Genomic DNA, 25889 nt, shown 5'->3' on the forward strand with positions numbered 1-25889 from the left:
TTCAGTTTAAAAATATTTGAAACATTTGTGGTGGCTCAGTGGTAAGACTAAGGGTGTATATTATTAAATACTGGGTTTCAATACCCTCATTGGGAAGAGTACAGATGGTCCATTATGTAACTTTATGCTCAACTACAAAAAAAAATGCTACAGAAAAACAAACAAACCTGATTGGCAAAGAAGTTGTAGAAATGAATACTGTGTAATTTGTGTGAAATAAAAAAAAAACGTGTGTTAATAGTGAAGTTAACTCAGCAGGATTCATATTAATACTGGAAGTGTGAAGGCAGAAGTGCAATATACATATGTGGATTTTTTTTTCTGTGGCATGTGCATATAGCAACATATCAGGTAGTATGAAAATATAGAGATGGAAAAAAAAACTCACTGCCAACTTTGTATTCATGTTTATTTCTAAATAATACTAAGATGTGACCGTATTAATGTCTTGTCATGAAATACTAACCCTACAAAAGGTTGTTTCTAGGTATTCTTGTGAGATAACCACATGTAGATGATTTTTCTGTACTGTTCACAGGTCTTTTTTATTAAAAGAAATAACTAGTTTTTATGCTAAAGGAATCAGACAGATTGTTTATTTGTTCTTTAGAAAGTGACAGAAATTTGGCTCTAGTTAAGCAAAATGCAAAAGGGCTTATGGAAGTTAAAGTTAAATAATTCATTTACAAAAGTTAGTCAATTAATAGAGTTTTTAAATTCTTGCTTGGGGAAGTACATTGTGGACTGAATACTGCAAGATATGATTGAAATTGCTTAACATGATTATGGTAAAGTACACATTGTACAAAAAAATCGACAATTAAAAACTTTGTTCGTGCAGTTTCACTTTTCGTGTTTTTCCTTTGCATTACTGTTTGTTGTTTTTGTAATAAATGTAAATGATCAAAAAATATTTCAAGGGTTATGATCACAAATAGTTAAACAAAAATGGCCACACAGAATTCAAATTATTTTCTTTATAGTTATTGCATTACAAGTTGACAAATGTTCTTGGGTCTATGTTGTGTATTTGACTTCAAAATCCAAGTTGAAAAAGGGCAAAAAAGTCACAATTGTTTGGTTATTGTCAAACTTTAATAGTAGATGAAGACATATACTACAAACTTAATAACCCATCCTTTTAATTACAAGTACCTTGCCATTGTTTGTTATCTGTGTACAAAGCATGTGTTAATGTGAGTTTTTACCCAAAACTAAAAATTAACTCATTATAAAACTTAAAAGTAATAAGATAGTTTTAAAAATCATGTATTACTACGGTGTTAAGTTGAAAATGAATACTTGTATTTAACAGGGACCATCTTGTCATGTTACAGTTACTTTTTTAGGAAGAGTGTGCATGTAACCTTTGTCCCAGCCAATAAGTGGCCCTTTAAAAAGAAATTAGATCACGACTCACCTGTGGGTCGTACGAGTCTTACTGGAAGACTATCATGACTCACTGCTGGGTTGTGTGGGTGTCAATATGCTAATTTGTTTTCTTACCACAGGTAGTTTTGTTTTTCATTTATACAAAGATCAAACATGGACCTCCTAACATACAACAAACATAGATTCAGTAAAGAATTTAAAAAAACTATAACACTGTAAGAAGTCCTGTTACAGAAGAAACTTGTTTCGATACATTCGTCTGTTCTCCTCAGTCTCGCATATCTTTGTGTAGGTTGATGAAGTCACATGAATCTGTTAAAGCTAGTTTATGTAAAATCAAAATTACTGACTGTTTGTTTACTGTTATCTTTTGTTCTCTTACTACTAGAAATGGTATTGTGTTCTTTTACAATAGAACTAGTAGTTTGAAAGTAATTGTGTGAAGATGTCAAGTTGTACATTTTAAATTTTTCAGTGCTAACAACTTTGCACTTAAAGCCAAAAGAAAAACACTTTCAGGAAATGATGTGTTAACTGCAATTCAAGATATGGAGTTTGAAAAATTTCTGGAACCGTTACAGGAAAGTTTAGAAGGTAAATGGTAATATATAAGTTATCACTTAGCCAGATGTTGTAAAGCTTTTTCATAATTAGTTAATTTAGAGAAAAATATAAACATTATTATACTTCTGAGTAGATGTCTTTTTTTTTTTCAGTCACCTAAGGTCTACATTTACACGTTCAATTATACTCAAAAATTAGATAGCCACATTTTCATACAAGTACATCAAAACTTAGCTGTAGTTTGGTACTGAAACCTTTATAATTTGTAAGATAACCTAGATGTTTTACTTCTATTTTGTATGTTGTAATTAGCTACAAAATATATGGCCAAAACAGTTATTGAAGCTTCATTAATGTAGTAAGATTAACATCAGAAAATTGTATTCTGGTTTTACTGAAACCTTGTATATGCTTAAATATATTAATCTCTGCCAAAGCTGTTTGAGTTAAACAAACATGTTTGTATAGTTATGGGTTTTTCTCTGCCTATTTTTTTTTATAAACTGAATTTCTAGAATTACATGTGGAATGAGTTCCTTGCTTCTGATTACAAAAAGTGTTAGTTTTAGAAGATTTTTGGTTTGATATTTTGCAAAGTTCTCAGTATTTTGGCTGGTTATTTACTCTTACCATTTTTGAGCCTTTTGATTAATTTTCAAACATTAATGGCATTAGATCGGTTTGTTTCTCAGTTGGTGTCTGCAATGAATTGGTATTTTATTTAAATAGATAAAACTGCAGTGTTTGTTCAACTTTGTTAAGATAATAAAGGGTGAGATGTCTAGCTCATAAACATTGAACTATATCTAATGATCTAAAGAAGATTTAGAAATTGTTTAGATTGTTTCTTGTGTTATCTGAAGAAAATCTGTCTTGATTGATAATTTTTATCAAAGCACTAAAAAACAGTGCCATCTGTCTGTCAAACTTCTGACATTTAACTACATATAATAATTGACAGATTTTAATTTTATAAAATTACCAAACTTGCTCCAAGAAGCCATTTACGAGGTAACAGTTATGAATTGTTTCACTGAAATTCTGTAAATGTATTGAAAGTTGCAATTTTTATTTACCACCATATTAGGGTTAGTAGCCTATATGATCATATGAGTCTAGTTATAAATTAGTTACTTTATTTTGTTATTATTACTAAATACCAATTAATACATTTATGCTCTATGGTTCAGCTACTCACCTGCTTCTTATTTCTGGAAAGTCCTAAGAAGGACTGTGTAGGGTATAAGTGACCAGGATTCAAATCTGAATCTTCGTGTTAAAAAGGTTGATCTGCTATCCACACATCCTTGATTTTCATTATTAACCCTTAAACAGCAGGAATGTTGTAGGTTGCAGCATCAGTTGATGATGGCCACCATTTAAGGGTTAAGGACTTGAAAAATTTATTTTAGTAGTTTCAAGAGAGTGTCAGTATTTCACTGATTTCTCTGCTAGGTTGACTAGAGGTGTTTTCAGTTAGAGAATGTAGAGTAATTCATTTATCTTTCATCTTTTGTGTAGTCCACACCACATTATTTTAGTAATATTTTATTTTATTATATGATCTTGTCTGACCTGATGAGTTATCGGAGACTGTCTTTAGAAAGCATGTAAAATTAACAAAACTGAATAAGAACTATTTAATGATTATACCTAGCTGACCATATAGGATACTTACAATTCACTATAAAGACTCAGTGAAAGAAGGAAGAGTGTATAATATACCAACCATGCCATAATTGCTGCATCCAGTTCTGATGAGTCCTTTTGCTCAATACCAGGGCTCATCAGGTCGACTGGGATACGACAGACATAGAACTAGTTGAGATCTTTTGTTTAACATCTGTGCATAATATCTTCTTGCTAAAACCTTACAGTAAGTACTTTAGATTGCTTGTGTTATGAATAATTGTTTATCAGTCTGTTTAATTACCATAATAAAGGTACCAACAATGTGTACCCAAAGTAACCATGTACATATGGAAAGAATATTCAAGATTCAGTAGGTTTGATCTTGAACTTTCGTAGCTCCTAAATATTTTATAGTTGTCCACAGATGGATCCCAATTGTTTTTTTTTTCTATATTTTTAAGAAACATATAGTGAAATATTCATAATATTTCATATTTTCATCTTTCTTGACCTTTAACTGTAAGTTAATTATTCAGTTAGATAAACTTAATTGTTACTATTTCACTTTTTAGTTTGTTCGTTTTTTCAAACTTAACCAGTAGCCCATTTAGTTAACAATTTCATGTGTATTTTTGAATCTGAAAATTCTAATATTCTATTATTTAATATATACTCTTTTTTTTCTTCTTATAAAATTATAGATAGAATATTATAATTTAGTTCACTTAAGCTTACACGAATTATGATTGTTAATAATAACGTCTCATTCTTAATAAAGATAAAAGATTTATTTCTGTGACAGATGTTTTTGAATAAAAAATAAGTTGTTGTTTTCTTAGTGTGTTGAACATATGGTGTTTTGAACTCTGCCAGTATATCTGCTGTTAAATGAATTGGTTGTGTCTATAAAGAAAGACGTTACAGTTTTTATTTCCTTATCCATATAGCTTTTAGAAAAGAAAAGGCTAAAAAGAATGAATTGGGTGGAAAGGGCAAAAGAAAAAAGCCTGAATCTGATAAACCTGATGTGGAAGGTGGTGGTGAACAAGAAATGGAAGAGGATGATGATTTAAATGAAGACAATCAGAATTCTGATGGAAATTGAAATAATTCATCTTATAAGCTGTAAAGGCATCACAATAATGCATTATCCATCCTCCAAAAATTTACATTAGAAAACAAAACAATTTGTAAAAAAAAAATATTAAAACGTTATTTGAAAATCTGTCTACAGTTTCAATAGATAAATGCTAAAGGCATTTTATGTAAAAAAACCTGTGTGTCAGAGTCAGTGAATTGTAGTTAATATTAAAATGTAATTAGATAATAAGACATAGTTAATATTAAAATGACACTTTTTTAAATGTTGACACTAAGATCATAAAATAAAATAGAACATGTGAGTTACATATTTAATATATACATAGAAGAGGTTGAGTACAGTATGTGAAAACAATTTTTAGAGTCTCATCATGTCAGTAGGTCTGGTCTAGTTCTATCTGACTGCTGTGCACCTTTACAATAGTCTTGCAGCATATTTTGAGTAAAAAGGAAAAATTGCAAAGTTGTCATGTCAAAAATGCACCATCCCTCTCTGCATGCTTTCCATACTCTAGCATACAAGAACAGTACTTCCCAAGTGGCACCCATTTTAACAGTCAGATTGCACAGAAATCCATAGGCACTGCATATGGCAGCTTGACTGGCATATCTTTGTATGGAAGAGCATGGATACCTGTTTCATTTTCCAGTTGCTTGGTTTTGTAATTGCTGAATATATATGTTGTAAGTACAACTTACATCACTTTTCCAGATAGAGATTCTTCTTAATTATGTTGTGTACTATTGCCTGTGACACATAGACAGCTTTTGCAACTGAACTTTGTATTTCTGTATCTTTACCTATTACAAGACATTGCACTTTATATATCTAGACTAGGATACATCTTCTTTCAGGTTTTTTTCTGGATTATCTTATTTTCCATATTCCTTTGATTTCAAATGACTTTATGTACAAGGGAGCACACTTACAATCTGATTGTACAAGTACCTTTTTGTTGGAAAGAACTGTCAAGTTTCTTTCTTAGAAGTGATTAATTTTTAATGGCATCACTCTTCCTACAAAGCAATATCAGAATCTACTTCTGATATGTACTGTTCCATCTAACTTTATATTTATATGTATGTAGGTGTGTGTGTGTGTAAATTGTTTATTTTAAGCTATAAATATTTAATGAAGTCGTAACTTGTAATTATTTCATATACTTTTAGCTTCTTGATCCTTTGAAATAAAAAAGAAACCCTTAAGGATTGATTATAGTTAATTTTAGCAAAATTCCCTTGCATTATTTTTATATATGTAAATTAGTATTTTTTTTCGGTTCAGGATGTGATTGTTGTCCTCCTTAGCAGGGATTACATTTTTTGAAAAATATGAAACTGTAGTTAAGAGTATTATTTCAGTATTAAACTTCATGTGACATCATAAATATTAGGCCTAAGAGGGCCTGGTTGCATCCTCAACTCACAATCTGAACATGCTCAAATTTTTAGCTGTAGGAGCATTATAACGTGTGATCAATCTCACTACTTGTTGGTGAAAGAGTAACTCAAGAGCTGGTGGTGTTTAGTAACCGTCTTCCATCTAGACCATCACGGCTAAATTAAGAACTGTTAGGGCAGGTAGCCCTCAAGTATCTTTGCGAGAAATTCAAATCAGTCGTATAGAAAAGCACTTGCTTGAAATGCCACTAAAAGAAAGCTAATTTTCATTTCATTTGTAATTTTTCTCAGAAACATTGTACTGTAAATATACATAAAACAGCAATCATTTGATGCCTGTTTGTTTTATACTCTAGATTGAAAATTTCTGAATGTAACATTATCACAAGAAATCTGTTTTGTAGAAATCAAATCATATTGATTGATATGACAGAAGAAGTAACTTGTTTTGCTATTAATATCAATGATTTTAATGTTTTGTTTGTATCAACATTTTGTACCGTAGGAATTACTATGCTACAAAAACGTGAAATTTTCGTTGTGTTTAAAAGTTGCTTAGCAGCTAATTCCATATTAAACCTCCACTTATATATAACTAACCAAATGTGTTACACATTACAGTTAAGAAGAACAAGAATTCATCGCTAATGTCGGAAAAAATACTACTGAAGCATTGTCAAATAAGGTCCACCGCTAGTACAGCGGTATGTCTCCTGATTTACAACGCTAAAATCAGGGGTTCGATTCCCCTCGGTGGGCTGAGCAGATAGCCCTTTGTGGCTTTGCTATACGAAAAACACACATTGTCAAATAAAAATTGTAAAGATAAAAAATCGTTTTCTCTTTGAAACAGCTACTGCATAAGTTAATTATATTTAATGTTGATGTTTCAAACTTTAATCAAAGGCCTGTTTGAAGCTTAAACAAGATCCATTATAGCGTTTCCTAAGTGGGGAGAGAGGTTTTGATATGAAACGAAAAATTTCTTCTTGGGCAACAAATTACAGAGAATGGCTATTTTTAGCTATGTTAATCCGCTAGGTTGATAATAGAAAATTCAATTTTTTAAGAAAGTTTGTGGCCGTTTTTCACGTCATGGATAAAAAGCAAAGTGTTAATTCTATCTGTAGAGGTATGAAACGAAGCTTTTTCTACAGTTTATTATATAAGTACAGATTGGAAATAAATATTATATTGTGTGCTATTCTTTTATAGAATTGTTTTCCATATTATATATGGAAAACGGCTAGTATGAATAGAGAAAGCATTATCTAGAGGAGCGAACAACGTTTCGACCTTTTTCGGTCATCGTCAGGTTCACAAAGAAAGAAAGAGTTACTGGCCATTAGATGACCACATGTTTAAAAGCGGTTGTGTAATTGAGTGTAGGAATGTAGAGGGCGTGCTTAGATGTTGGATATATTTATTAATATAGGTATAAAGGTGTTACTTTGTATTGGTTTATTTTGGGCTTGAGTTATTGTATAACTAAGGGTTCTTTAATTTTGCGGTTTGTTTAGGTTTGTTTCTTTATTTAGTATTTGGGTGTTTTCTATGGTTATGTTGTGTTTATTTGATTTTTATGACAAAAGTTGAAATGCAAGCAATTAACACAGCATTACATCCACCACGATACGTAGACGACACAATTGCAGGATCCACATCTACAGAACACACACTTAATTTTTTCAATCACATTAACTCTATACATCCCAACATTAACTTCACATGTGAACAGTATTAAAGCAATTAAATATCATTTCTTAACCTCAAAATTACAAGAACCGATACACAATTTAAAACAGAAATCCACCGAAAAATCGCTCTTACTGGACTATACCTTCCTTGGGACTCAGCACATGAAACAAAACAAAAACTCAACACATTAAGAAACCAAATAAACACAGCCATAAAACTATGCTCACCAGATAAAATTAACGACGAGTTAGACAAAATAAAACAATACTTCATCAACATGAACAAGTTTCCACTACAAACCGTAGAAAACATTATACGCACACATCTAGACAAAAAGCAAAATCAACTAACAAAAGTAAATATACCCCACGATTTAAAAAATCAGGAAACCATATATTTCTGCATACCATATATTCCCAACATCAACAGAAAAATAACCAACATTTGGCAAAAACGAGTAACAAAATATAACATTCCAGTTAATACCAAATTCAAAAACCAGGCACAAAACTAAGGTCTATACTATGTAAAAACTACACTGACCAACACCACACCAACATTATTTATCAAATACAATGTGAGAACTGCCACGACTTCTATATTGGAGAAACAAGTAGAAAATGGAAACCATATTCAAAGCACATTAAAAAAAAACATCTTCACAGATTTTTGAACACTGGAAAACAAATAAATACAACATAACCATAGAAAATACCCAGATACTAAGTAGGGAACAAATGTAAACAAACGCAAAATCAAAGAAGCCTTATTTATACAACTCAAGCCCAAAATAAACCAATATAAAGGAACACCTTTATACCTATATTAATAAATATATCCGACATCTAAGCACGCCCTCTACATTCCTACACTCAATTACAGAACTGCCTTCAAACATGTTTTCAGCTATCAGTCAGCAACCCTTTCTTTATTTGTGACGATGACCGAAGAAGGTCGAAACGTTGTTCGCTTCTCTTGGTAGTGCTTTCTCTATCCATACCAGCCGTTTTTACATATATAATTTTCTCTACAAGTGGGTTTTCTCATAATCACGGTTTTCAATATTATGTAACAATATGCTGAAACTTTCCTTACGCTAAACATATATTTTTTTAAATATGACATAAAATTAATACCAGTGTTTAGTGTCTTTAAAGGAAATGGGTTAACTTGTTGTTTTGTAAACCAAGAGCTACTGATGTCAAATATAACTCAATTATGGTGCTAGCTTTTTTATTACATCAAACACTGTAATGTAACGCACTTGACAATATCTATCAGCTATATATTCATGATATCATTCGAAGGGTTTAAAATTATGTTAGTCTTAATGAGAGATATTCTACTTATACTGCTTATATAACAGAAATATAATAATTAACAGCATAACACAAACAAATAGTTTGGAGGACAAAATACGAATTAACATTAAAGTTACAAATAAAAGTTAGACCAAGCCAACTTTACTATCCCTGTAGCGTTGAAGTCAGTTATCACGTTGTGTTGTTTTTTTATTGTAAAACTTAACTGTCAGCTCAAAAATGTACGGTTTTTAAAACGTTAAAGGCATTTAATATAAATATAGTTTATTTTCAACCAGTATGAAATAGTTATTATAGTATAATATTTAAATAATTTCTTTTAACGCATCAGAGAACGCCGAATAAGGTTTTGTAATTAAATGTATTTCTCTGACTTGTATCGGTACCTAAAACAGAGTTAACTTGGTCGGTGGTTTTAAAATTTAAGAAAATATTCAGCCCCATCGCAGGAAGCCTCCGATCTTTCGGTTTAAATTTTCTCTCTCATTTTCCGATTCGTGGTGATGTTTCGAGGGCTGAGAAAATAACATCAAAGCTCTTTTTATTGCCAGTGGATCTTCGAACATGCGACCTACATTTGCCGTAGCCGGGTCAGGAAAAGTATCTGGTACTTCCAGAATTCTTCCTGATTGAACCTGGTCCACCAGAAATTGAGGATAGAACTGGATGGGATGTCCATTACATCTAGGGTGTAGATAGGTCACCAGTCCCAGAAAGACTGCCACTGCCAGAATAACATTCCTCATTCCTAACGGATAATTAAAACACTTTATACAATTTGCAAAGAGTACGTGCCTAGTGTTTAGGTTCTTCTGAGCTCACACTTACTATAAAAATATATGTATCAACTTTACTAAAAGAAAAGTTATCGCAAAAGTGAAGTACAGAAAATAATAAAAGATAAAACCATGCGCTAGCTAAACCTGTAAGTCATACTGGTCATATAATTCAGTGGTTTGGTTTGTTTTGGATTCACGCAAAGCTACACGAGGGCTATCTGCGCTAGCCGTCCATAATTTAGCAGTGTAAGACCAAAGGGAAGGCAGCTAGTCATCACCACCCACCGCCAACTCTTGGGCTACTCTTTTACCAACGAATAGTGGGATTGACCGTCACATTATAACGCCTCCACGGCTAAAAGGGCGAGCATGTTTGGTGTGACGGGGATTCGAACCAAACGAGTAGCCCAAGTGTTGACAGTGGGTGTTGTTGACTAAGTCCCTTCCTTCTAGTCTTATCACTGCTAAGTTGGGGACGGATAGCACAGATAGCCTTCATCTAGCTTTGGGCGTAACTTAAAAACAAACCAAACTAAACTGTCAATAACAGTTTTGTTAACTTTTTTTTGTGAACGAAATTAAACGAAAAAGTTTAGCATATTCAGAGGAAATATTGATGTAATGAAAAACTATACGGAAGAAAATTAATGTATTTTGTTTTTCGAATCATGACAATTTTAAGAATGTGTATCCGTTTTTAACTGTTTTTTTCATTTTTGTTATTTATCACACAGGGTTGATTTGTTTAATGTGATATTTATAGGAAAGTTAATTTTTGACGCTTGTGAATAGCTATTTAGCGAGAAAAAATAACTATTTAGTCTAATTTGCACAATTTTACCACTCTGTTTTGTTTTGTTTTCATTCATTTTTCTCACAGTGAGTAAGTCCTGGAGTGAGGGGCTTTAATATAAATACATAACCTTTTGAATTTGAGTATTTTGTTAAATTCTGTGCAAAGTTACTCAAAGATTATTTGAGTTAGATTTTCACAATTTTTGAAGTCATTGACTAAAAGGGAAGGCACCTGAGTAACACCACCTACAGTCAGTTTTTGGCTACTCTTTATCAGGGAATAATGGGATTAATCATCACAATGCCTCATAGAATTTTAACCACAGCAGATATTGAGGATTCCCTCTTGTTTTATAGAAGAAGAAGCAAAGAATAGAAGGCGTTTTATTCTTCAACAACACAAAACAGAGAGAGAAGTGACATACATTCGCTCTTCTGGTACTTCGTACACTTGGAAAGTGTTTCTGACAGAAAAGTCGTCTCTGTAGCTTTTATGATAACTGTATTTTGATATGTGTGCAAAAATAGAAGTGGCGGTGATGAAAAATCAACGACAGCTTTAAATGAGCAATAGAAATTGTCAGAAATTGTTTACGATTCCAAAAGATGGATCGACTGGTACTGACAATGGTACAATATATGTTCTGATACCAATGTTGCGAAACATCAGCACTTGAAAATAAAGTTACTTCTGTCGTCTTCTATATATTTCTTTTCTGTTTTCTCAAAAACCTACGTATTTTTGTAATTCAAATAAATATCTGTAATAAAAATTGTATAAATTAATGATTTAACTTTAATTTGGCAAAACCAGCATCGACGTCTGTTGGAAGCACAAATATTACGTTTTTCAAATGAACAATAAACGTTGTTCACAGTGGATGCAGTGTGTGTTAAAATAAATTTGTCAAATAGATTTATTATTATTCTGTATAAAAATATATATATTGTTTTGTTAACAAGAGTGAGCGTTTAGATTTTCCCCACAAATTAAATCGACGTGAGCGTTTGGACTATAGGAAATTCCCTAATAAACAATAACAACAACAACAAATATATCAAATGGATTTTAAACTACGTAACAAACTAGTTAGAGCAAAGAACGATTTGTCTAATAATATACTTCAAAAGTAACACATGGAATTCATACTAATAATCTAACATTTACAATACATTCGTTATAGCAGAAGGTTAGGCCTCATAGTAAGTTATCAAAAGTCTTTCTTTCTTAGTTTAATACGGGCCTGGCATGGCCGAGCGCGTAAGGCATGCCACTCGTAATCCGAGGGTCGCGGGTTCGCGTCCGCGTCGCGCTAAACATGCTCGCCCTACCAGTCGTGGGGGTGTATAATGTGACGGTCAATCCCACTATTCGTTGGTAAAAGAGTAGCCCAAGAGTTGGCGGTGGGTGGTGATGACTAGCTGCCTTCCCTCTAGTCTTACACTGCTAAATTAGGGACGGCTAGCACAGATAGCCCTCGAGTATCTTTGTGCAAAATTCCAAAAACAAAACAAATTCTTAGTTTAATGGGTTTACTATGTATAATATTACAAATAATAAGCTGCTTTCTTACTACAATTTGACGGAGGACTTACAACCCTAAAATTCGGGGGTTGAATCACCTCAATGGACAGAGATGATAGTCCAATATGGTTTTACTTTAAAAGAAGCAAACAAATTTACTGACGTACATGTATCACATACAAACATTAATTTGCACTAACTAGGTAATAAAAGCGAGGAATATTTTTGGAGTTTCATAACAATTGCAACTTCCTTCTACAAGTATCCAAAGCATTATGTTTTGTATTTATGAAATAAATTATTTAAATCTACTACTTTCTACGATTAAATTTTATTATAATAATCTATATTAATAATAGTTGTTATTTTTAGGGCTATCTGTGCTCTTCCATCACGGAGAATCGAACCTAACGTTATAGACATTAATAATGTCCTTACAAAATACTGTTATAGTGAGCCATTTGGTATGTTTATATTTTCAGTCTGTAATCTCACGTCTCCTTTTTCAGTGTTCAATTGTGTAACTGGAATTTCCTTTAAAGTTTTCGTATATGTATAAATGTGTGGAGTTATTGGTTGTTTGCTTAGAATGAAGCACAAAGTGACCCAATGAGCTTATCTGTGCTCTGCCCACCACGGGTATCGAAACCTGGTTTTTTAGGGGTGTGAGTCTGCAGACATACCGCTGTGCTACTGGGGGGCATAAGTATATATGTATGTGGGTATATGGCTCAGCGGTAAGTTTGGGGACTTCTAATCCTAAAACATTTTGTTCCCAGTTCAATCCCTGCTGTAACACTATTCTCGTTAAATCGAATAGGGGAATTAGACTGATACTCTTATAATGCATTTTGGAACGCCTATGTGTTAACGATAACGGAACATGAACCATAAATCCACAGTCCAGCACACTAACTACTGGATAGGCATAAGAAATTATTCCTCTAATCAATGCCTGCTATGAAACAAAAGAAAACATTAAACAAATGAGTACGAGTGTGCTTTATATAAATCGAATCTGTGTGTTTCTTCGTTCAAAGAAACATGGCGGTTATCTGTGTCAACCATCCCTAATTTAGAAATGACAGCTCAGAAAAAAGGTGACAAGTCAACGACACCCTCACCGCCAACTCTTGAGCTACCCTTTACCAACAAATAGTGGAACTAACCGTCACATCATAACGCCTTAAAAATTGAAAGAACGAGCATCTTCGGTGAAGGGATTTGAATCCACGACCATCAGATTACGAGTGGAGTGCCCTAACCATCAAGGCATATCAGGTTTGGATAGACAGATATGTAAACTCAAAGTAATAAAAATAATATATGTCAACAAGAACCATTTATCTTATCAAAACATTTCAGCACCACAATTTGTTTTCTCTATTTTGGTAACCGAAAGTTCTCAATACTGCTAGTATTCGGTTGAACAAGCCATTGAAAGCTTTTGGATCAAGGTACAGTTCTGACAAAAACACCTATGGCTTGAGAATTAAATAAGTATGTATGCACATCGAGATTCGAGTGCTCATAAAGAAAAGCACTTAAACTCCTGAATATGCGTGTGAGTCACTGCTCTAGAAAGTGACACGGTTCACATATTTTCCTGGTGTTATTAGGTGAAATATCTCTTATGTAAAATGTTCATACTGAATGAGCCAATAAGATTAAAAAAAGAACAAGTGAGAAGGAGGGGTGACATTTTGATATGCGATAGGATAAACAGGGCACAGCAAACACACTTCGTTTTGCTTACAGAACTTTTTTTTTCACGTTTGATTTACTTTGGTCTGACCTGTAAATAAATAAAACCTTCAGCAGGTTTTGTGACATCATTGGTGTGTTTGGAAATCGATTGGTTTGGTTTGTTTTGAATTTCGTGCAAAGCTATACCAGGGTTATCTGCGCTAACCGTCCCTAATTTAGCAATGTAAGACTAGAGGGCAGATAGCTAGTCATCACCACCCACCGTCAATTCTTTGGCTATTCTTTTACCAACGAACAGTGGGATTGACCGTGACTTTATAACGTCCCCACGGCTGAAAGGGCAAGCATGTTTGGTGCGACGGGGATTCGAACCCACGACCCTCGGATTACGCGCGAGTCGAATGCCTTAACTACCTGGCCATGCCGGGCCGTTTGGAAATCGAAGGAGAAAATTATGTGTTATGTGTCGTTGTCGTATATTAGTCACCCTGTTGCTCCAAAGTGGCTCAGTGGGAAGTCTTTATGCCTGTAGCGTTAAAAACTGAGTTTCGATACGTATAAACAGCCCATCGTGTAATATTGTATTTAACTATAAACAGTCACTCTGTGAGCAGTAATACGACCTATTAGCATTTTTCAGTTGGTGAAGTTGTTAAAGAAGTGTTAATTTATATTTCTATTATCAGATCATGTTAACAATATATAGTATCAGTTTATATTACAAGTTAATTTATCTATTACACAAGCTTATTAATAGAAATAGTGGTTAATATAGAACTTTATGCAACACGTTTATATCACGAGTTTACGTAACTCACTTATACGATGAGTTTATCTTAACTCACCGCTAGTACAACGTTAAGTCTGCGGATTTATAACGCTAAAACCAGGGGGTTCGATTCCCTTCAGTGGACAGTACGACATAGCTTTGCTATACGAAACCACATATTAGTTCGTATTAATATCTTATATCACTAGTTTATACTAATAGCTAATCATTTTACTTTATGTAACTAGCTTATGTTATTATCATTAGTTCAGGTTAATACATTATATTACTAGTTTATAACATTACTTCTTACTAATGGTTTATATTCTTTTAAGTTTTATACAGTGTCGACGGTTGTCTTTAATTGTGTTACACATCACACATTACTTGTTTAATTATCAAAAGTTTCAAATTATGTATATTACCCAACACTATTGTTTCAAAAGATAAATCCTTTGGTAAAGTCAACCACCTGTCATTTCATAAAAAGACACAAGCCACTTTTATCACCATTCATATTCAACTTGTCACTAATGACTTGTAAAGTATTTTGGTTGGTAATTCGACAACTCTAGTGAGTTACTCATGAATCACATTTGGCGTTTATGGACACGATCCTGAGGTCATGAAAAATCCGTCACTGAGAACACGATAGCAGCTTTCCCAAAAAAACATAAAACTTTTTGGGAGTAAGTAGTTAAAAATATTTAAACTTAAAGAGTTATGTTTAGATAAATTATATTAAATACGTCATCTTTTTACGTACTGAATGAAATAAGCTGTAATTACTCACTTACACTTCATTCATTTCAGTTGTAATGAAAGTAAACTATGGTTAACTTGGGATATCTTATTTGTTGGCGCAATGAAAAATATTAAATCAGTGTTTGTTGGTTTATTTTTTAATTTTGCGTAAAGCTACACGAGGGCTATCTGCGCTAGCCGTCCCTAATTTAGCAGTGTGAGACTAGAGGGAAGGCAGCTAGTCATCACCACCCACCGCAAACTCTTGTGCTACTTTTTCACCAACGAATAGTGGGATGGACTGTCTCGTTATAACGCCCCCACAACTGAAAAAACGAGCACGTTTGGTGTGATAGGGATTGGTGCCTGGAACCTTGAAATTGCAAGGTGAGCACTTTAACCGCCTGGCCATACCGGGCCTTTAATCAATGACAAAACATTTTATTTGTGACTTCATGGCAGCTAAAGAAGTTTTACTTTGAATTCTGAAAATACAAAGAAATGGCTAAAAATGGGCAAAGAACTAAGTGGTCGCCATTTAGACCAAATGGTCTGCATCGGTATCATCTTCCTGAAACATTGACTTCTTATCTCTTAGAGCGAATTTGACCTTTGTTTAAACCTATTTTCAAATGTTTATCACGATGTGGTTGCATTGCGTAGATATTCGTGTAACATTTTGATCCTGACTTTAAGTGAAACCGAGTCGAGAAAACAGCGGTTGTTTGTTAGATATTCAGCTTCTCCGAAACTAGCACGTGTTTTACAGAAGAAACTGCTTGACGAAACAGTAGTACATTGAAACGTTGGAGGTGCTCGAGTGTAACTGTATAGTAACGCTTACTATTGTAACTTCCCTTCCTTTAAATTCGCGATTAAAAAATAACCAAAATATTACGATGCTCAAATGCAAGTTATGACTTATACCCTCCTAAATTTTCATCAATTTAATCTATATTGAGATTTTAATTTCACTGAAATAATATCAACATAAATGCAATTTAAGCTCATAAAAATGCATTTAATTCGTTTCAAGGAATCATGAAAATATCATGTTATTTTAACACTATAAAAACAATTTTCTGAAATAGCACTAAAACGTAATGTATGGGGCCGAGCATGACCAAATGGTTAACTTGCCAGACTGTGGATCCAAAGAATCATAGTTTGCTTCTCGTTGAGGCTAAATTGCGCTCCTCGTTTTGAGGTGATTATGGGTGCGTTATAAGAGTGACAATCAAACTCACCATTCTCACTAGTCCAATTATATAGGCAATAACGACTATTGAACAACGGTTTGAAATTAGTGACAGGCAGCGCAGCTAGCCCTTGTATAGCTTTGCATAGAAACCCGAAATAAATGAGTAAGTACAGTCTATGATAGTTTCGTTTAATAACCCTTTTAGATAATAATTTATTATAATGATATATTTGAAAAGTGTGAGCTTATTTTATGTAATAAAGCCTCATAACTTTCAACGTATGAAAGGAGGTTAAACTTTAAGAGAAGTGGTTATGAGTTTAAAAATAATAACAATTTATATTTACACTCTAAAATATCCAGACATTTTTTATAATTTTCTAGTTTCGTGACAATTATAGACATAAGCAGAAAGCGCAGTATGAAAAATTATACTTTCGTCAAAGAGACTTACAGACTTACCAACGTTTGGTTGTGTTAACACAGAATTTTCGGCAAAATTTTTTTTGAAGAAGTCGAGAATACCCGGTAAGCTTTTTTTTTTTCAGATTTAACAGCGCTTCCGTCGGAAATTTTTTCCAGTGCTCTTGCAAGAGAATTGCGTTGTCTTTACAATTTATACAAGCATCTCAAGAGGGCGTAGTTGTCGAAGAAGGTAAGATCAGTGACAAAACGAAATCTCTAACCAATCAAAAGCATTTTGTAATGTTCTTGAACCAATCAAAAGTTTTTATGCGTTTCTTCTTGTAGATGCTAAAAATTGTTGCTTTTGCCAACCTTTCTTACTCGATGACTCAACTAATATCAGTAACTAATCAGTCAATCAATTAGTCAATGAAATGATTTATCCATATAATGAACAGAAAAGAGTACACAATACGATACTTGACTTTAAATAAAAAGAAAATAAATTTGGCAACATGCATTAGCTCCTACACGAAATTATCGTGTGTAGGTAGGTACTCATGTTTATGCGAGTTTCCATCTAATTACACTGGAAGTACTTTAAAACTACATGGCTCAGTGCACTTGTTCCAACTAGCTGTCGCTGCTAGTTCTAAAGTAGATTACACAGATAAACAAGGGGGTCTTATCATATTTTAATTTCCAAACGTCAGGTAATAATAAACGAAAGAAAGAAAAAATATCGTCCTCCTACTTCGAAACAAACAGGGTACTTACCTGAACATATCGTTACAGAACTTTAAACACAGTTAATGCTTTATAAACATTCATATTATTATTCATTTCCGATGTTATCGACTGCAACGCCACCATCGAAATATAGATAAACTGTATTGAATCATCTGCGGTGATATGGTTGCAAGAGCAACTACGTTCCAAATGAGCTTTTAGAAATCTATATAATTCAGTTGATACTAAACAGAGTAGTAATAATGAAGAAAAAACACTCAAGATTGGTAGAAGTTTTATTATTATTTGCACCGTTTGAAATCTTTTATAAATATGTTCAGAACAGTTGCTTGCCGTCTGCGATGATTCAACGTTGATTAGTTGTTCCTGTGCCCTGATGGTTTAATCATCAGATAAAATATTAATGTCTCATTTGATACCTAGTTGAATTGGTGATGAAGTGCTGTCCTAGTTAGAGATAATTGTTTTTAAAAATCTTTATTATAATGGACGAACTTTTATAGATTCGATTTATTACTATTTGATACCTAGTTGTATTGGTGATTCGATTTATTATTGGGCGTTTTAGGACTGATATTATCTAAATACTATTTTACAAAATCTAGTTTATCAAAAAAAAAGTTATGCCGTTAAAAAACAATAAAAATTATGTAGCAAAATAAAAAAAAGAAACTATATTTCAGTTCACTAAAAATCGCTGAGTTAGATTGGTTTCACCAATAATCCGAGACAAGGAGAGACCAACTAAGGACGTGGAGCAAACCTATGACTATTTTTCACGTTTTCACGACTGAAATAGTTTTATCAGACCATTTTCACACTAAGTTTGCAGAAGACGTTTTAAATTTTAACCAATGTTTTAATTGTGCTTTTCACAAAACTTTAGATTTACCACTAAGTCACCGGAAAAATAAATATAACTGATATCTGAGTTAAACCTTGTATCTTTTCTTTTAAATAGCTTTTAAAAGTAGTAATTGTTAACTAATTTTACTTTTTGGTAAATTATTTTATTGATGTTTTAAACAGCTGTGACACAGCAATATGTTATTTAGTTTACAAAAGATTAGAGTAAATAAAGCCCACACGGTTATTATGACTAAAGTCAAATTGAAGTGGTTTGTCGGTATTGACAATATAATAAACAGAAATTTATTACCTAAAAACGGGAGACTTACAAAAAACATTTAAAATCAGTTTTATCATGAGACTTCTGAAACACAACATATTAGTAAACTGAAAAAAATGAGAATAGTTCTTCTGATTTAGTATTTGAACAACGCGATTTTTCTAAATGAAACTAAGAAAATTTTATCACACACTTTACATATGCTTTGCATAAAAATTACATTAAAAATTCATCATGTCATTTCATTCTTTAACAACAGTGGTGTCAGTTTAAAGAAAAGCTTGGAAAAAAGTATAATAATTCACCATGAAAATATTCATAAAGTCAGGACGTTTTAATTGAAGTTTTAGTATGACATTGAAAGTATTTTTATATGCATAGGAAAATGAAACTAAGCAAGTGAACTTTAAGAAAACAAATATGTGTCTGGAGCAGGCTTTTTATCATTATGTCATTTTTTCTCGCTTCATTCGAAAAACAATTCTGAATTCTAATAGGCCTAGAATTTGCGATAAAAAATTGTGTAACTATAGATTTTCTTTCTCTATATTCCTTTCTCCACATTGACCATTTCAGCTTCAAAATCAGAGGTGCGTAAAAATAACATTTGAAATTTGTATTTTGCCTCTCAAGAGGCGTTTCGTTCAATAACAGTTAAACTGACTGATAAGTGACAAAATTAACTGATAGGTCGAACAATCATCAAGTTTTTATATTTTATTTTATTAACAGAAGGATAACGTTTTGAGCAGCTAGCGATCTTCGTCAAATCGTACCGTTAGGTCGTAAAGTGTACACAATTGCTGTGAACTGTACAATTTACTGCTAGCCGTATCTTTCTTTTGATTAAAAAAACATATAAAAACTTGACGATTATTCAACTTATAGCTTTGTTTTGTTTTTTTGTCGCCTATGCGGTTTTAATTATATTTATCAAGATAAGAGATAAAGAATTCTCTGAACATTATTTAAATAAATATGCGGTAGATTTTTAGCACAAATTTCAGGCTTCGTCATCTTTTCTAGTTCAAAAATAATCTCTGAATTATGTTGAAATACAGTTTTGTAAAAGCATTAAAAATCATGGAAAACTCCATTTTCAAACTATGTACTTCATTCATAACTTCGAATGACTATTTTCAAATAAATCATGTTCATAAGGCCACTGAATTGGTTGTGGGTGCATGTTTATAAGATATTTACATGAAATATTTGTAATATTAAAATAAATAATAACGTTAAAAACAGAGAAAATTAGTGATTTGCAAACATCTAAAATATGTTTAAAAACCCGAACTCCGTTACTGCTCATATTATCAGAAGGCCTATTTTCTTAGGTGTATTAATTTTCATTATGGAACTCCAAATAGATTATTTTAGTGTTTATGGTAAGATCGTGAATTTTATTCTTATTAAAAATTAACTAATTAACAATTAGACTTAGGTGAATCTTCAGGATGCAGAATATTACAGCGAGAAGTTCATTAACGATATTTGTGGTTGATGAATATTTAAGCTTAATGTTTGACGAACAGTAGAGAAGACATTCGAATCGAAGAAGTAAGGATTGCAGGTATACATCAAAAGCCCAGAGGCAGTCTTTTTTATTGCTAAAACGTTAGTTTAATAACCTGTTATTAAAATGATGCCAAAATATATAAAAGTAAATTAAAGTTAAGTGTGAAAACTTGTTGCATATGACAAACGACAAATTACCAGGTCGTCTTTTACAAGTTCTATTGGGAGATACTGTGGAATATTTTTTTTCATCCAAGGAAATTACTGCGTTTCTTGATTCAATGTAATGCGGAATTTTACCAAACACAACGCATCCTTAACCAGCAGCTAATTTTACCAAACCGTGAGAATTTTTTAAAACTAATCTACATAAGCATGAAAATAGGACCAGATGTGTTGGCCTTTTGCTCATTTGCAGATATGGATTATAAAGCATAAATCTCCAATTTCATCCACAGAATATTAGCTCTAACATTCAAATAATTTATCTACGGTTACAGTGTTTCATAACAGAACAAAACTTTGCTCAGTATCTCAAGTATCTTATATATTTCTTGAAACGTGCGTATTAAAGTTTCTGCTCTTTATTCTTCAATGCCAAAGGAAACCTATGGTAATTTGTTTATTAAATTTTGCGCAAAGCTACTCTTGGGGGTTATCTGCGATATCTATCTTTAATTTAGAAATGATACACAAGATGGAAAATAGCTAGTGAGCATTACCCCTCGTTCAATTCTTAGGGCCCGGTATGGCCAAGTGGGTTAAGGCGTTCGACTCGTAATTTGAAGGTCGCAGATTCTAATTCCCGTCGCATCAAATATGCTTGCTCTTTCAGTTGTGGGGGCGTTATAATGTTACGGTCAATCCCATTATTCGTTGGTAAAAAGAGTAGTCCAAAAGTTGGTGGTGGGTGGTGATTAGCTGCCTTCTTTCTAGTCTTACACTGCTAAATTAGGGACGACTAGCACAGATAGCCCTCGTGTAACTTTACGCAAAATTGAACAATTAGTCAATTTTTAGGCTACAAAATATACTAATACAAATGTATTCATTAAAATATATACCAGTACATTTTTCAGTTTTATAATTTAAATTAGAAACGACGAATAATTAAGGAAATTTTACTTACGAGTGTATTACTTGCTAAATGGAGTGTTTTATTATGCAATCTGTGAACTGAAATAGTTTCGTTTCAAATTGTTTGCAATTTGGAAATGTTGACATACAAAATAAAAATAACTGTGAATGTTTTTAACACAATTTGTTTTTTTCATATTTATTATAATAATATATAAATACAAAATATATTTTTCATAATACGAATGAAGTGTTTTATTATTTGTTTCTTTTTTTACAAATAAATAATAAACTATTAATGATTTGTACAAATCAACGTTAATATGTATGCATATCTGTTCTTTACACGTTTCCACATTTCTTCGGTCCGGAATGGTCAGGTGAGTTAGGGCGGTCGACTCGTAATCTGAGGGTCGCGGGTTCGAATCCCTGTCGCACCAAACATGCTCGCCCTTGTAGCTGTGAGGGCGTTATAATGTGACGGCCAATCCCAGTATTCGTTAGTAAACGAGTAGCCCAAGAGTCGGCGGTGGGTGGTGATGACTAGATGCCTTCCGTCTAGTCTTACACTGCTAAATTAGGGACGGCTAGCGCAAATAGCTCTCGAGTATCTTTGCGCGAAATTCAAAAAAACAAAACAAAACAAACCACATTTCTTCAACAATCAACAACAAACCTGACATAGTGATGACACGAGGAAAAGTTTAGACCTCATCTCTAATCTTATATTTAACTTTGGAAAACTACCAATGTTGTATACCTCTCAGTCGTAGAATGAGCTATGTAACCACTATTCTTAGAATTCTTAAAAACAGTGTTTGCAAAGCCACATGCGGCTATCTGCTAAGTTTACTGAAGGGGCCCGAACCCCTGATTTTAGGGTTGTAAATCTGTAGACTTAAAAACAGTGTTGTTCTTTTTCTCGCTAACAGTACCTTCACGTATTTTCATTGCACTTTTTATGTTAATGTTAAGAAAAAATTGGAGCACAATTTTACATCCTTTGTCACAAACGAGGTTTTATTTCACCCGTCCAATAGACGAGTATTCCAGGCAGTTCTAAAATGCATAGCAATCGCTCATATGATCACCATATAATTCTGTGTACTTCCAATACGTAATGCCTAACGAATCAGGCTGTGATAATAAACGATTAATTTATTTCGAACAGACATGCACCCTTAACGATTCACTCTATAAATTGTCAGAACTGCCCTAGAAATTATCAAGTATCTCTTATAAAATAAGGTGAAAAAATATATTTTTTCAATTTCAATTTGCAAAGTTATTTCATTTTTTCAAACTAGCGACATACGTCAAATTATATCGTTTTATAAGTGGTACTAATAATGCCAGTGACTTGAAAACTTCAGCAGAAGAAAATAACGCTTCTTTCGAAAACGCCATCTTGATTATAGCTCTAAAGCTTGCTTATCACGATAATAAATTGGTTATTTTGGATTGAAATTCGTTAAAATGAGTCGATGATGGTAAAAATAACGAATATAGCACATGCTTAACTTTATTAGAATATATATATCAGATCATATGCGTTGAGTTTATTCGTTTAAATAAAACTATTTTCTAGTAGCTTCGCAACTGCCACATTCGCTATCAATGAAACGACATCAAAATAATAGCAACTATAATAGTGAAAATAATAAACTTGCCATAAACAATAACGCTCAAAGGCTTTGAGCCTTTACTAGCTATGATGTGTTTCATTTCGTGACTAAAGAAACATTAGCGTAGAGAAAGTAAGCAAAGCCTTAGGGCCATGTTTTCCTGCGAGCTTACTCTGTACCAATAAATCATTCTCACATGTCGTATACTTATAACAATTCCTTTTCCTTTATTACCTTGCCTTTTCTCTTTCACTTAATCTCCTAAGACCACAGTATTTTTGAACAGTGAATATTAAAATAATTTTAAAATTATTGTAATCTAATAACGCTTACAGTTACTACTGATTCAGACATCTTTCGCGTGCCTTCTGAAATCGACTAAAATTAGCCGAGTGTAAGTAACATTTTATTTCCAAATTCGTAGTATCATCTGGAGCCATTCCTGGATCTTAACACAGCATTGACAAAAAATTTATTTGGGGCTTTACCTCCATAATAAGCAACCTTTCAGATTCTACCTTCTCCAACTCGACTTGTGTCTGTAAGTACGCGTTGTTGATTAAAAGAAAAAAAAAATTTAATCAAATGTATACAACTGCACTTTATTCTCATTATACTGGTAGATAGTAAGCATTTTATTTACTAAAATTTATTATTTAAATGTATAAAACCGGACTTTATTGTCATTATACTGGTAGTGTGTGTTTTTTGTGTGTTTTTCTTATAGCAAAGCCACATCGGATTATCTGCTCAGCCCACCGAGGGGAATCGAACGCCTGATTGTAGCGTTGTAAATACGGAGACATACCGCTGTACTAGCGTGAGGCTTTATACTGGTAGATAGTAAACATTTTATTTACTCAAATTTATTATTTAAGCACAAAACTATAATATGTGCTCGCCTACAGCGTTCCGAAACCTTATATTTAGTGTTATAAGCAATCACTATAGTTACAGGGCCTGTAAAGTCAGATAATCTCAAGATCTCCCAACAGGAGATTTAGTTAATGTTATTTTCTTCATTATGATTATTAGTCCTTCATAAAACTTGTACAAGTTTTAAATCGAACTTTTGGGACTCTTGGGACGCTTATGGCAAATATTCCTACACCACTTAAAACCATGTGATTGGATATAGACTGTGATGTATTAGCGTTGTTTTCTGCATTGTCTTTTGGGGACGTGTGCTTCATAACATAAATTTCGGATACCTACTGTTTTATCAGCAAATTATATGATCATGGATACTGTTTGTTTGTTTTGGATTTTCACGCAAAGCACACGAGGGCTATCCGCTCTAGCCGTCCCTAATCTAGCAGCGTAAGATTAGAAGGCAGCTAGTCATCACCACCCACCGGACTGCTCTTTTACCAAAGAATAGTGGGATTGACCATCACATTTTAATGCCCCTACGGCTGAAAGGACGAGCATGTTTGGTGTGATGGGGATTCGAACCCGCGACTCTCAGATTACGAGTTGAGTGCCTTAACCACCTGGCCATGCCGCACCTAGCTGTTTTGAGTGCCCATAAATCTGATACACATACAGCTCTTGGTGGACCTATAATAAATGTTCTAATGCTTGACTTTTTGAAGTGCATAAACTGACATACACACACACACACATACCTCAGTAACTGTCCCACAAGAAAAATATTACATATGACTAGTAACTGTGTTAATATTACACAAACAATAAATCTTCACCTTTTTACACATCAGATATTCAGTTAAACCCAGTATGTATCAGTAAAGCATGTTACACATGAACATTATTTCTATGAATGTTCCATGTATGTCAGGAAAATTATGTTACACGGCTCCACGTACGCTATGTGAAACTTGAGTAATTATATAGTGATTATCCTTTGAACAATAGATAACAGCAACTCTGTTAGTTTCCTACATACGTCAGTAACCTTATAGACCGATCCATATAGACCATCAAAGCTACATGCCACCAAATAATTCAGTTACTGTCTACCAGGAAAAAAACAACAACAACAAAAAACATGGCACACATGTATTCATGAACCAATATTTTGCAATTTTTTCCATGTGCATCAAATGAACTGTCAAGGCATAATAACTAGTTACAAGGGCTGTTTCAGTAAGGTGCACTTGCAGAGAGGTGTAATAATGAGTTATTGTGGCCGTCCCAGTAAGGTGCATTAGCAAAAATAGGTGCAATAACGAGTAATTGTGGCTGTCCCAGTAAGGTGCACTAGCAGAGAGAGGTGTAATAACAAGCTATTGTGTCTGTCCCAGTAAGGTGCATTAGCAAAAATAGGTGCAATAATGAGTAATTGTGGCTGTCCCAGTAAGGTGCACTAGCAGAGAGAGGTGTAATAATGAGTTATTGTGGCCATCCCAGTAAGGTGCACTTGCAGAGAGAGAGAAAAAATATATTTTTGTAAATAAGTAGATGTCCCTCATGATTCGAAGGCAAGCATAATCATAGTCATAGTAAATAATACTGTCCAAAACGTGTACGGATGTGAAAACAAATTATACATAAAGATTTATACTTCATTTATAGTTCTTTTAAATTGCAAAATAAAAATGTAAACTGGATACAACATTTGACTATCATTACAGGGGATCCTTGTCAGTCTCTACAAAGTTCAACTGAAACTTGTACCACTTTTCATGAATAGACCAGTTTGAAGTCATTGCCCACAAAAAGACAGATGAAATATAAAGATGTTCTTCAAAAAACATATCCTGTATAATAAATATTTTGTGCTACTGTTGTA

At 33.1% G+C, this 25889-nt stretch overlaps 1 protein-coding gene and 1 long non-coding RNA gene across 3 annotated transcripts in view; one reads left to right on the forward strand and one right to left on the reverse strand.

The window, feature by feature from the left end:
* Window positions 1-7292, forward strand: part of LOC143243305 (DNA polymerase epsilon subunit 3-like) — a 79100-nt gene extending 71808 nt beyond the window's left edge. For both annotated transcript variants that reach the window (XM_076487159.1, XM_076487156.1), the window contains exons 4-5: window positions 1868-1986; window positions 4536-7292. In XM_076487159.1, coding sequence (XP_076343274.1) covers window positions 1868-1986; window positions 4536-4693 — 277 coding nt within the window. In that variant the 3' untranslated portion in view covers window positions 4694-7292. The remainder of the gene's footprint in view (window positions 1-1867; window positions 1987-4535) is intronic.
* A 1712-nt stretch (window positions 7293-9004) lies between these two features.
* LOC143235563 (uncharacterized) lies at window positions 9005-17327 on the reverse strand. Its single transcript, XR_013019292.1, has 2 exons — window positions 17093-17327; window positions 9005-9858 (listed from the first exon to the last, which is right to left on the reverse strand). It is a non-coding gene; the product is annotated as an uncharacterized LOC143235563 (long non-coding RNA).
* Between the last annotated feature and the right edge of the window lie 8562 nt (window positions 17328-25889).

Source organism: Tachypleus tridentatus, chromosome 2 (genome assembly GCF_004210375.1).
Source record: "Tachypleus tridentatus isolate NWPU-2018 chromosome 2, ASM421037v1, whole genome shotgun sequence".
Taxonomy (NCBI): domain Eukaryota; kingdom Metazoa; phylum Arthropoda; class Merostomata; order Xiphosura; family Limulidae; genus Tachypleus; species Tachypleus tridentatus.